We start from the raw sequence: 12,890 nt of genomic DNA, 5'->3' as shown, positions 1-12,890 counted from the left end.
ACAGACAGGGGTCATTCAGGCCAACAGACTCACCTGCGCAGTCTAATTGTGAATGCAATACCGTATCGCAAGCCTCCTAAACAAGCTGCGATTTTGGCTAACTTACTGTCCTATATATATAGTCAAAATCGTAGCCCAAATCTCACCGTGTGTACACCCCATTAGCGATCTCTGCATTGACAAATAAACACTGAATTATTATACTTCATTTAATTCTCAAGTAAAGAAGAAAATACAATTAGTGGTTTGTTTATCAAAAATAAATAACTAAACCAAACGGACTATTTACAATCAGTAACTTCCGCGCCATGTGCCCTGTTCTTGCTATACTGTAGCTATGAAACTGTTCCAGCAGGAGGTCCGGGGGTCAAAGGAAAATATGGGGTACTTTTCAACCTTTCGGGGAGGGGGCTGATATTTAGGAGTCTTCCAGCCATTTCGGGAGGGTAGGCAAGTATGAAGTAAACAGATCCATCTGCTTTAAAGTGATGGAACGAAACAACTGAGTCATAACAATAGACTTCACGCCAGCCATGAAAAAGCTACACTTGGCAATATAACAAAATGTAAAGGTCACAGCAATCCGTCACAGTGGTCATTTGTAGAAAACGTCTGTGCTGGCTTAAGAAGTACAATTCCTTAATTTACACTTATCCCCTGAAATGTTTTCGCTGCAGGAAGGCACTGCCAGCGGGTACACTGTAATACCGCACAGGTGTAACAATCAGCTGCTCCACGTTTGCAACATCGATAAAACATGCACCTATAATTTACCCGCCAGCTTTCCATATTTTCCCTTACAATCATTCATACTTCTTTTTTACAATTCAGTTCTTTGTTTCACTACAATAGAGGAACCGGAGTCTGCGAAAATAATAGCAACCCAAATTGTGGCGAGTTATCTTCAGTCCTCTGGGCTTTTCAAACATAAATATATTTCAGTCAAATAAAATGTATCTTTTCTCACAGTGCCAATTATTATAACGATGATGCGATTATTACAAACATTCGTTATAAAAATCCATCTTTTCTTTCGCAGGTCTCTGTGGATGATGAAAGCTAAGTGCTCATTATTTTTTGGAGACGGAATGATTAATAGATGATGTGGGCACTTCGCTCGAGTGGTTGCATTCTAGAAAAGAGGACAAGGAAGAAAATCTGGGTTTTCCAACCGTGACCTGTAATTCATACCCCGAACCCCACAGCCTAAAGAACTGACATAAAAAATGTTATTAGGGTGGCCGGTCCTGGGATCGGGATCAGCGGGATCCCAGGATTGGTCCCAAAATTGTCAGGATATTAATCCCAGGATTTCAGGATTAGACTCCGCATGCCGCCTAGCTGTTCCCAACCCCAGTGCGGGCTCTGTGCAGTGTGACCTCTGAGAACAATACTTCCCAGTCGCACCACCCCCGCACTGCCTGGCTGCACTACCCGCCGCACTGCCCGGCAGCACCTTCTTGCCTGACAGCACCGCCTGCCGCACTGCCCGGCTGCACTGCTTGCCGCACTGCACGGCCCCACCGCCCTCTACACTGCCTGGCAGCACCGCCCCTGCACTGCACAGCCAGCAAACAACGGAGCATAGATGTGTGGGCCCGGTTGGGGGTGTGTGTTTATTTATTAGGGAAGCCAATCCCGCAATCCCAGGAATCCCGGGATTGAGCAGTTTTCGGTACTTATGTAATATCTGGGCTCCCGTTTTTCATATGAGACCGCGTCCCCTCGCGGGGCTCGCTACGCTACCCACGCTTCGGGCGTGGTTTTGCTGCGCTCGCCACACTATATAAAATCAACTCCATGCGTAGTTGGATAGTAGGAGTATGAAAAAATGGGGTGCACTTAACATGGGAGCCCAGATAATACATAAGTACCCAGTTTTCAATCTTGAATCCCAGGATTTTAAAAAATCCCCCCGGGATTGGCATCCCTAGTCACCATGAGTTTTCATGTTCTTTTTACATTTTTGGGACTTTTTCATACTTTAACATCCGCGTGGACTCCGTTTAGTTTGCCGAGTGCAATGGTAGCAGAGGAAGTCAACTGACCCAAAGCATGGCGGAGAAAACCATGTGAGAGTAGGCACTACACTCTTTGGCGGTTCACATGTTCAGGTGTCAACACTGACACCAAACAACCTTAAAAAACTCATGTCGACCTTTTCTATGTCAACCTTTTGCTTGTTCAAGTTGACCTTTTGTCATTGTCGACTTTGTGCATGCAGAACTTTTGTCACTGTCGCCTTTTTGGAGTTGACCTATTGACTGTCTATCTGGAAGCTGTGGACCTTTAAATCTGGCACCATATCAAAGATCTAGTGCAGAGGTTCGCAAACTCGGTCCTCAGCACCCCACACAGTTCACGTTTTCCAGGTCACCCGGCAGGTGCATTCATTACTCATTAACCACATTTTATAAGATCCACAGGTGGAGCTAATTATTTCACTTGTGATTCTGTGAGGAGACCTGCAAAACATGCACCGTGTGGGGTCCTGAGGGCCGAGTTTGAGAAGCTGTGACCAACTACTGGTAGAAAATGTTCAATTAGTCCACTGTTGCGGTTCAGACAATTGAAATGTCAACATCAAAGAAATAAATGTTCAAAATTGGGCTCAAATTCTACAACCAGCCCCATTGGCTGAGTTGGAAAAGCAAGCGGACTACTGTATGTCCCATAGAAGAAAAGAAGAATTTCTTATTAATGTTTTTCTTATTAATGGGATGAGGAACAGAACTTAATCTTTCATTTAAATGTTCTCCTGTAAAAGTTTCCATGTGTTGGTTTTTCGAGATGCCATACTCATACACGTAGCATTAATGACCTTCTAACATTTGCTGGGATGGCTCAACAAGTCTCAATCAAGTCTCTAGGAAAGCTCATGAACGACTAGGTTTGGTTACTGTTGAACCAACAATGGTTGAAAAATTGGATGATCACACATCACTTATCACTGATCATTCCGGCATTAGACCACGTCAGGTGAGGTTCCTCTTTTTTAAATCCAGGTGATCCAGGTTTTACATTTTTTAACCATGGTAAGAGTATGTTTCTGACTAGGATGGATGTTTTCTTGGACCTGTTTCGGTAGGTGCAAGACCTTTACTAACCATGATGAGGATGTCTTTCAGATATCTTTTCCATGGTGGGATTGTCCTGCTTTTGTGCCCTTCTGAGGTTTTCCATCTCTTAGCCAACCTAGGAGCACTTGAGGCATCTCCCCCAGAGTAAACAATATACAACCACCTTAATATGCGCCGGACAGGACATCTAGACAAGGTGGTGGAAAGCCAAGGAGTTTTTCACGAGTACACTTTATAAACAAGGTACGGTACGATTCCCACCAATAACTGAATAGTACATTGTGGATGGCGTTCTCCAGATATTGTTACAGCTGACCATGATACTTTTGTTGTCGGTTTTAAAGACAATTTAAAAATGCAATTGCACAATAACATTGAAATTCCAATTAAACATAATTCACATAATCCTCTTATTAGTAAGACTTGATTTCTGTTGTGGGCCAAAGCTTTGATGTGCTAATAATCCACCAATTTTCAAAGCTATTATAAACGTGCAGTGAATACATGTATTAAAAGGTAATTTTCACCGTTTTGTATAATCCACTCAAGCGTCTTCCTTTCTATGACAGCCCTGTAATTAATTCTCCGTGTGTCTCGTTTGATTGCAATGGTTTCTTTAGGGAACAGAGAAGTCCCCTGTCTCCACCACATCAATGTGTCGGAACGATAAGAGTTTTGGGTCAGTAGTTCGAATCTGACCCAAGCATTCCTTTTGCTCGCCTTCATTGGAGTTTAGTGTCCACGTTGAACGCATGCTTGGTGCTGATGCCAAGGAAGAACCCCCAGGTGGAACGCTGGAAGGTTGGTATGTGCGGTTTGGTCCACCTGTGGATTTCACCTGCCACGGACAAATGGCTGTTAGGGTTTCCCAGCATGCATTGCGGAAAGATGTTGAGGATATACAAAACAAAATGGGATCCAAAGCGCTATTGAGGTACCAAAGTGGCAGGGATAGGTAGGTCTTCAGTAGGGTATAGACTTTGAGGACGTGTGTGTTCCAGTTATCTATGTAGATCTGCATGAGAGATGAGGCAGTGTCAGGGAAATTGCACAGGAAGAAGGCAGCCACAACAGCCCCTGCGAAGAAAAGGAATGCATTAGCATTTTATTCCAGAGGTGATTCTGCACACATTTGGGAGGACTACAGCCTGCACAAAAGTGTAAGTCAATTTCCTCCAGCGTCTCCCTTGCAATTAGCTATGCATCAGTATATTAGTGCACAGTAAATGCCTTATTTAAGTGAGGGGCATAGCCAGATTAAGGGTAGGATGCAGTGGATACTGAACTTCCTTTCTCTCTCCCTCCCCCCCTTTCTCTCCCTTTCTCTCTTCCTCCCTCCCTTTCTTTCTCCCTCTCTTTTTCTTACTCTGCCTCCCTTTCTCGCTCTCCCTCCCAACCTTTCTCTCTCCCTCTCTCTCTCCCCCCTTTCCCTCTCTCTCTCTCTCCCTTTCTCTCTCTCCCCATCCCTTTCTCTGTCTCTCTCTCCCTTTCTCTTGCACTCCCTTTCTCTCTCTTCCTCCCAACCTTTCTCTCTCCCCCTTTCTCTCTCCCTGTCCCCCCTCTCCCTTCCTTTCTCTCTCTCTCTCTCTCTCTCTCTCTCCCTTTCTCTCTCTCCCCATCCCTTTCTCTGTCTCTCTCTCTCCCCCTCTCTCCCTCCCTTCCCTCTCTCCCCCTTTCTCTCTCCCTCTCCCTTTCTTTCTCTCTCTTCCTTTCTCTCTCTCCTTCCCTTTCTCTCTCTCCTTCCCTTTCTCTCTTTCCTTCCCTTTATCTCCCCCTCCCTTTTCTCTCTCCCTCCCTTTATCTCTCTCCCTCCCTTTATCTCTCTCCTTCCCTTTTTCTCTCGCCCTCCCTTCCTTCCTTTCTTTCTTTCTTTCTTTCTTTCTTTCTTTCTTTCTTTCTTTCTTTCTTTCTTTCTTTCTTTCTTTCTTTCTCTCTCACCCTGTCTCTCTCCCTTTCTCTCTCTCTCTCCCTTTCTCTCTCTCCTTCCCTTTCTCTCTCTCCTTCTCTCTCTCTCTCTCTCTCTCCCTTCCTTTCTTTCTCTCCCACCCTTTCTATCTCCCTTTCTCTCTCCCTTTATCTCTCTCCCTCCCTTTCTCTCACTTATTATCTCTATCTCCCTCCCTTTTTCTCTCCCTCTCCCTTTCTCTCTCCTCCATTTATCGCACCCCCCCCCCCTCCCTTTCACACTGAATGATTTTCCCCCATCTAGGGGATTTTCCCGGCTCTCCATAGCAGGACTCTATGGAGAGCTGTCCACCCTGTTGCTCATCTGCTGGTAATGCCAGCAGATGAGCGGCCAGTCCAGCGATAATGCCGGAGCGCGCATCAGTGATCACCGCTCATCACTGCCCCGTACACACTGGGCGGCTTTCCAGCTGAAAGTAGCTCAAATGGCAAAACTTTCAGCTCAAAATCTCCCAGTGTGTATGGGCATTAATGCTTACATTGTATAACGCATTGTAACGCTTCAATCACAAAAATAAATTTCCTCTTTTTTAATGTGGATCACTTTATCATGTTTTCCTTCTATAATACAATCCATTAAGCTGGTGCTAAACAGACATCGTTTTAATGGTTCATGTAACCCATTTTCTCAATGTGCCTATTGTGCATTCTTCCCCACCTGCACACAATGTGCGCACCCTGTTCTCCTTATATGCACTCAATAAGTAATTGCTACATAATAACATTGCAATCACTAGATATTTTGTGTGACATTTAGGTTTTCTATTTCCTGCAGAACAGTGTTCTCCAAAACATTATGCATCATTAGCACCTTTTTCAAGGTCTCCTCCAAGGAGGGGGGTGGGGGGGTCCATTGGTGGCCTATTTCCCTTCTAGGTCAGAGGTACTTGCCCAAATTATCTCAATGTGAAGCCCATTTACTATTGAATATTTGTGCCTAATTTCCCTTTGTCCTTAAAAACACCCATTTCCAGGGGTAAGTTGCAAATATTAAGTATCCGCTGAATGTATCTGTGAGGGTCTGATCCCTGCCGCCCCGCTCCAGTGGCGCCGACTTACGTTTTTGCTGGTGGGTGCTCAAGGCGGGGCTCAAGTTGTTCCCACAGACCCCCCAGTTCTGGATGGGGTTAGGTGGGGATCCTGGCAGCGCCGCAGCGGGGTCCCAGCAGCGTATATGCCGTCAGCAGCGGGGGTCCCTGCAGAAGATGGGAACTAGCAGCAGTATTAATACCGCTACTAGTTCCCTTCCGCCGCAGGGACCCCCACTGCTGGCGGCATATCCGCTGCTGGGACCCCGCTGCGGCGCTGCCAGGATCCCCACCTAACCCCATCCAGAACTGGGGGGTCTGTGGGAGCAACTTGAGCCCCTCCTTGAGCACCCACCAGCAAAAACGTAAGTCGGCGCCACTGGAGCGGGGCGGCAGGGATCAGACCCTCACAGATACATTCAGCGGATACTTAATATTTGCAACTTACCCTTGGAAATGGGGCAGCGGGTGAGCTCCGACCGTGGACAGTGGACCCCGGAGCACCCACGGTTTCGGCACCTATGGCCTGGACCATGTGTGTGCAGACCCCAGGCAAAGCAGATTGCAGGCAGGGATGGGCTCCTACAGTATATGAACCTCTGTCCCAGGGTCTGCAGGCTGCAGTGTGCGCTCCGGACCTGACCGACGGTGGAGGCTGAAGGAGCCAGAGGGCGATGCCACGTGAAGGTAATGATAATGGGCAGGCGAAGTGCTGGCAGGCGGGAGCGGGGGTGGGGGGTGCGTGCGCGCGCGGGGGGTATTGGTGGTGGTGGTGTAGTGCTGTGCCTCTGGGTGGCCTGGACCGTAGGTCAGTCCCGGGCCCCAACAGTTCTAGTGGCGGCCCTGCCTGCCAGTCCCCCAAGGCAGTCACAGTGGGAGGTGTTCCTTCCCCCCGGGCTGCCTCTTTGGCTTCTATGGGCTGCGACCAAAACAGCCTGTAGAACCTGGGGTGTGCGCATGCGCAGTACAGAGAGTCCTATCATCTACATTGTACAGGCCCCAGGGCCGTGCCGTGGTGGGGAGTGGGTGTGCAGCAGTGGCTGGTAGGAGCCGCTGCTGATTACATTGCATGGATACATCAGTTATTGTATGATAGGACATACAGAGCTTGCAAAACAGCTCTGACCCTATGAAAGCTCTGTGGGCATTCTTCATGTATGAAATCTGGGGCCTTATTCTAGTTCACTCTTTCTGGCAAAATCCTTCTTAGATGGACAAAGCCATGTTGCACTGCAGGGGGGCAGATGTAAAATGTGCAGAGAGTAGCTAGTAATTAGGTACTATTAGGAGGTGGCCGAGAGGTGACTGGGGGTGGCTGGGTGCACTGGCATATTTATAATAGGTGCAGTGTGTGAGTTGCAAATAGGCCCCCGGGGATTCAGGGGGCCCACAGCACAAACCTTGTAACCTTTTTACAATGAAAAGTGCATGTGCATCTATTTATTGTGCAGAGAGAGCCTGGGGGTGTGCCCAGCATCTCGGAGAGTGCTGGGTACTCCCCTACAGTGATGGGAAGTGCGGTGCAGTGAAGCCCGGTCCCCTTTTGGGCCAAGGATCCCAATTCCCTGCTACCAATGTTAGGAGGTATGCCTGTGGATCTTTCAAATTAGACAGTTGGTAACACATCTGCAGGCCTAGGTGACCTGGAAAACATGTGGGGTGCTGAGGACCAAGTTTGAGAGACACTTTGGGGGTGCTGAGGACCAAGTTTGAGAGACACTGATCTAGACTTTTCTCATATGGCTTAGTCCAAAAAACTGGTTTCTACATGCATTATGCCATAGGAGTATACTCACCCATAAGCTGACGTGCCCTTTTCTCTGAAAATGGGCGACTACATGGCGGATTCATCTGCTTTGATGAAAACCGCCAATGAGTTCTCGTGAGTCCGATCTTTTCCCTCTGGCGGTGGTTCATGCTGAGGTGGTTGAAAATTAAAAGGTGAAAAATGATGATGGTAATCAGGGGCAAGACGAAGAACAAGATGTTACGTATCTGTATGATGCTTTTGTAAACAATATAGGGCTTTGGTTCAAGCATCTCACAGACTGTGGATTCCAGGACAACCTCATCCTGAGACGTGGCTGTGTAGTCCAGGATACAGGCCGGAGTTTCTCCATAGACTATAGCCACTGGTATAGTGCTGAGGAACGACAATATCCAGATGAAGGCCAATAAGTAAGCCATGCGGGATTTCCGGAGACCAGTGATGGACCACATTGGGTGACATATGGCGATGTATCTCTCAGACGTAAAGGCAATGATTGTCCAGCTGGTGGTGGCGCAGTAGACTTGTCTGACCATGAAGTATAGTTTGCACAAGGTGTCAGAGAGCGCCCAAGGATAATACTGCCAGAAATATCGGTAGAGAGTCACCGGGATGGTGAGGAGAAGTAGGATGTCCGCCAGAGCCAAACTGAAGAGGTAGAAGCGGATGGCGCTGGCTTTCATTCTTCGGTTTCTCATTAAAGTTAGGATGCTTAGCCCATTGGCCAGGACACCGAAGAGGAAGAGGAGACTGTAAAAGACGGTGGCGGGGATGGCCACATAATTAGGCTCCTTTTTTTGGGCACCAATGAAAAGGTGATGCATTGTCCGACGGGTGGTGTTCCAGCCAACACTCTCATTCCATAAAGATTCATTGTGAAAATTAATGTGGTTTTGGCAGTCATTGAAAACAGTTGCTTTGGAGTGGTTCATTTCTCACGCGGCGTTGAGTTGGGAGAGCTGAGCCCTGAACGAATGGAAGAAATAATTGTAAGAAGCCAAATTAAATTAAAATAGCAGAAAAGACATAATTGTACATTCAGTACGAAGATAAATTCCCAATTAAAATTGAGAAACAATAGTCAATGATTAAGCAAAATGACAGCATTTACCCCGCGGTACAAATCCTTGATTAGCTGAATAAATTCATGTATTTTTCATAACTCAATATTTAACCTTTTAAGTGCTAACGTTGCTGTGAGAGGCCCTCAAAATACCCGCTAAAAATGCCAGCGCCGCTCACAGGGACTGTACTTTTGTTGGGTGCAATATTTAAATAAAGTTTAATTAATTGACTCGGCTGTATTTGTATTTATGCTAAAAGAACAGTCACTGTGAGCGACGCTGGCATTTTGAGGATCTCTTGGCACTCAAAGGGTTAAGAGTGAAATAAATTACAGGTAAATGAATTAAATACTTCACTGTACTTGACTCGGAACCTTCAGCTTCACAGAAATTGTGACATTCAGTACAAAAGCCTACTACTCGTAATCAGGGCCGCCAGTAGGGGGTGCTGTGGGTACAGCTGTCCCGTGCTCCGGCCTCTGGAAGGGCCTGGGCAGCTCATTTTGCACAACGCAAACTCCCCCCCCCTTCCCAACTGCCTCCGCTGCGCTCAGTGCGCTGAGCAAAGCAGGCCTTGGAGCACATGCTTATTTAACCCAGGATGTCGGCGGCCAATTAAAATGCCGCACCCGCTTTTGAGCCAATCAGAGCTTGTGTACCAGCAGCCAATCAGAGACACCTGTCGACATAGACACCTTCTAAGTGTACCACGTCCCCTCGCTGTGCTCGCCACGCTTTCGGGCACCAGGGCTTAAAGTGGTCCTGGAGAAGTGGTGGAACTCCCTTCCCTAACAACGGCAAGCACATCCCCCCCCCCCCCCCCCCCCGAATTGGGCAGAGCCTAGACCGGTGTCAGGAAATTTGTGCTCTACCTCCCATAAAGGGACACATTACACCGGATGTAGTGCCCTTGATTCATATTAAATCACACAGTAGTGCCCCTTATACACATAATGAACACAGTTGTGCTGCTTATACACATCTTTCGTGTCCTTTTAGTGGCACTTCTTCACTTCAGCGGCAGTGGTGGCATGGCATATGCCTTGCCAGAAGAAATGGCTTGGACAGGCTTTTCTGTTGGAATTACTGTTCAGGGCAGTGGTAGAGGTGGAACTCAGTTCCCCCTACCATTAGAGGTGGTGGAACTCAGTTCCACCCAGTTCCCCCTCACTTTAACCCCTGTCGGGCACACCATTATATTCTCCCACCACGCCGTAGTGAATGGTAGGGTATGATGTACCACCTGTCAGCACATGTTGGCTCAAAAAAACAAACACGAAAGACCGTTTCACTGTCGAACTTGCCATTGTCGACCTTGTCGACCATAGCCATGTTGACCTATTTCAGTTGTCGACCTAACCCATGTCGACTTTCAGTGGTCGATCCCATATTCATGTCGACCTTCATAATGTCAACCTAATGACCGTATCCCATAGCATATGTTAATTAGAGGTATTATTGCCATTCTGAAATATGTAAGTAAACATTGCATAATGCGTTGTTTAGTGTCAGTAAATTCGCGTCCTATAGACATGAGGATCTATTTACTCTATGGCTAATTAAATGCATGATTTGTATTTGTACATCTTTTTATTGACCTGGTTGGTAACTATGGCGATTGTCTCAGTGCCTGACTCACAATGCTTCTAAATAATTGACGAAACCATCTAGACACATACTTCATCCTTTTGCAGTCAATTATTATTCTTTTTTTGTTTTGCAAATCAAACAGTCCGGTTTAAAGGTTTAAATGAATCGTCTTTTTTTTTTTTATTAAAAAATGGTCTTTATTGAACGCTGAACGATGTTAATGTTCTTATTTTAAAGTGGCTCCCCGCCGGATCTGCTACTAGCGCTAGGGCTGTTGAGCCTGACTAGACGTTGGACGATCGCTGTAACTTTATTTATTTGATTATAATAATTATATGGGTGTGGATCGAATTATCGACAGTCATTAGGTGGACACCACTAGGTCGACAGGCTACTAGGCCGGCAGGGTTCTAGGTCGACATGGATGAAGGTCGACAGGTGTCTAGGTCGACATTGTTCTAGGTCGACACATGCGTTATGACGACATGGGTTAGGTCGACAGGTCAAAATGTCGACATGGGTTTTTTCACAGTTTTTTTTTTACCCGAATGTCAACACAGTCGACATGGACACAGTTGGAAGTTAAACGCAGCCCCTCGCATCGCTCGCTTCGCTTGCGATGCTTCGAGCATGGTGACTCGCTACGCTTGGCACACTATTTTATTCTCCCACCATGCCCTAGTGCAGTGGTCGCCAACCCGTCGCTCGCGAGCTACCGGTAGCTCGCCTGAGCGAAACGGGTGGCTCGACCACTGCTGCCTGCCCTGCCCTGCCCTGCCCAGTACGCCCGCCCGTTGTTGCCGCTGGCTTGCGGCGCTATAGCCGCCGCCTTGCCCCGCTGTAGTCCGCGGGGACCAGAGACAGCACACAGGCGCTAGAAGTCATATTTGACCTCTAGCGTCTGACAGGGAGCACCGCGCTAAGCGCTCCCGGCACTTCCGGGTAACGCTGCAGCAGCGCAGCTCTGTGTTCCCTCCCTGTCATAGGCTAGAAGTCAAATATGACTTCTAGCATGGTGGGGGCTAAGAACGCTAAATGCCAGCAGGGTGATGACGGAGGCAGCAGGCTAGAAGTCAAATATGACTTCTAGCATGGTGGGGGCTGTGGGGGGAAAGAACGCTAATTGCCAGCAGGGTGATGACGGAGCTGAGCACCAGCAGCAATTATTCATTTATTATGCCCATGTGAAGACGGGCATAGTGGAGGGGGCAAGCAGTGACCCCCTTGTCAATGAGCATTAACCCCTGGCAACAAAATTCAACCCCTGACAGCAAGCAGGTAATTTACATTTTTTTATTAGAAGCCTTACTGTGGGACATTGTGTGCAATATGTGTAATGGGCATCATTTGTGTGGCACATGTTTAATGAGCATCAAGGTGTGGGGCATATGTATAAAGGAGCTTCACGTTATGGGTCATAGGCATAATCGGCATCACGGTGTGTGGCATATGTATAATGGTGCATCACGGTGTGTGTCATATGTATAATGGTGCATCACGGTGTGTGGCATATGTATAATGGTGCATCACGGTGTGGCATATGTATAATGGAGCATCACGGTGTGCGGCATATGTATAATGGGCATCACGGTGTGCGGCATATGTATAATGGGCATCACGGTGTGCGGCATATGTATAATGGGCATCACGGTGTGCGGCATATGTATAATGGGCATCACGGTGTGCGGCATATGTATAATGGGCATCACGGTGTGTGGCATATGTATAATGGAGCATCACGGTGTGTGGCATATGTATAATGGAGCATCATGGTGTGTGGCATATGTATAATGGGCATCACGGTGTGTGGCATATGTATAATGGGCATCACGGTGTGCAGCATATGTATAATGGGCATCACGGTGTGTGGCATATGTATAATGGAGCATCACGGTGTGTGGCATATGTATAATGGAGCATCATGGTGTGTGGCATATGTATAATGGAGTATCACTGTGGGATATGTATAATGGTGCATCACGGTGTGGGGCATTTGTATAACGGAGTATCACGTTGTTGGGCATATGTATAATGGGCATCGTGTGTGTGTGTGTGGAAAAAATGGGGGATGTAGCCTCGCAGGAGTTCCACGGTAGTAGCTGAACCTTCTAATTTTTGTCATATGTATAATGGTGCATCACGGTGTGTGGCATATGTATAATGGTGCATCACGGTGTGGCATATGTATAATGGAGCATCACGGTGTGCGGCATATGTATAATGGGCATCACGGTGTGCGGCATATGTATAATGGGCATCACGGTGTGCGGCATATGTATAATGGGCATCACGGTGTGCGGCATATGTATAATGGGCATCACGGTGTGTGGCATATGTATAATGGAGCATCACGGTGTGTGGCATATGTATAATGGAGCATCACGGTGTGTGGCAT

At 47.3% G+C, this 12,890-nt stretch overlaps 1 protein-coding gene and 1 long non-coding RNA gene across 4 annotated transcripts in view; one reads left to right on the top strand and one right to left on the bottom strand.

Moving 5' to 3' along the window:
* Positions 1-213: 213 nt before the first annotated feature.
* LOC146009342 (neurotensin receptor type 1-like) overlaps positions 214-12,890 on the bottom strand; it is a 32,147-nt gene continuing 19,470 nt past the window's right edge. For both annotated transcript variants that reach the window (XM_083149611.1, XM_083149610.1), the window contains exons 2-3: positions 7,870-8,807; positions 214-4,157 (exon numbers count right to left, since the gene is read on the bottom strand). In XM_083149611.1, the coding sequence (XP_083005737.1) occupies positions 3,697-4,157; positions 7,870-8,773 (1,365 nt within the window). In that variant the 5' untranslated portion in view covers positions 8,774-8,807 and the 3' untranslated portion in view covers positions 214-3,696. The remainder of the gene's footprint in view (positions 4,158-7,869; positions 8,808-12,890) is intronic.
* The window catches only part of LOC146009343 (uncharacterized), a 126,172-nt gene continuing 124,785 nt past the window's right edge, over positions 11,504-12,890 (top strand). For both annotated transcript variants that reach the window (XR_014444642.1, XR_014444641.1), the window contains exon 1: positions 11,504-11,773. This is a non-coding gene — a long non-coding RNA (uncharacterized LOC146009343). The remainder of the gene's footprint in view (positions 11,774-12,890) is intronic.

Source organism: Crinia signifera, chromosome 6 (genome assembly GCF_055691185.1).
Source record: "Crinia signifera chromosome 6, ASM5569118v1, whole genome shotgun sequence".
NCBI lineage: Eukaryota > Metazoa > Chordata > Amphibia > Anura > Myobatrachidae > Crinia > Crinia signifera.
Note: the sequence above shows the minus strand (reverse complement) of the source record. Positions and strands in the feature narration are given on the sequence as shown.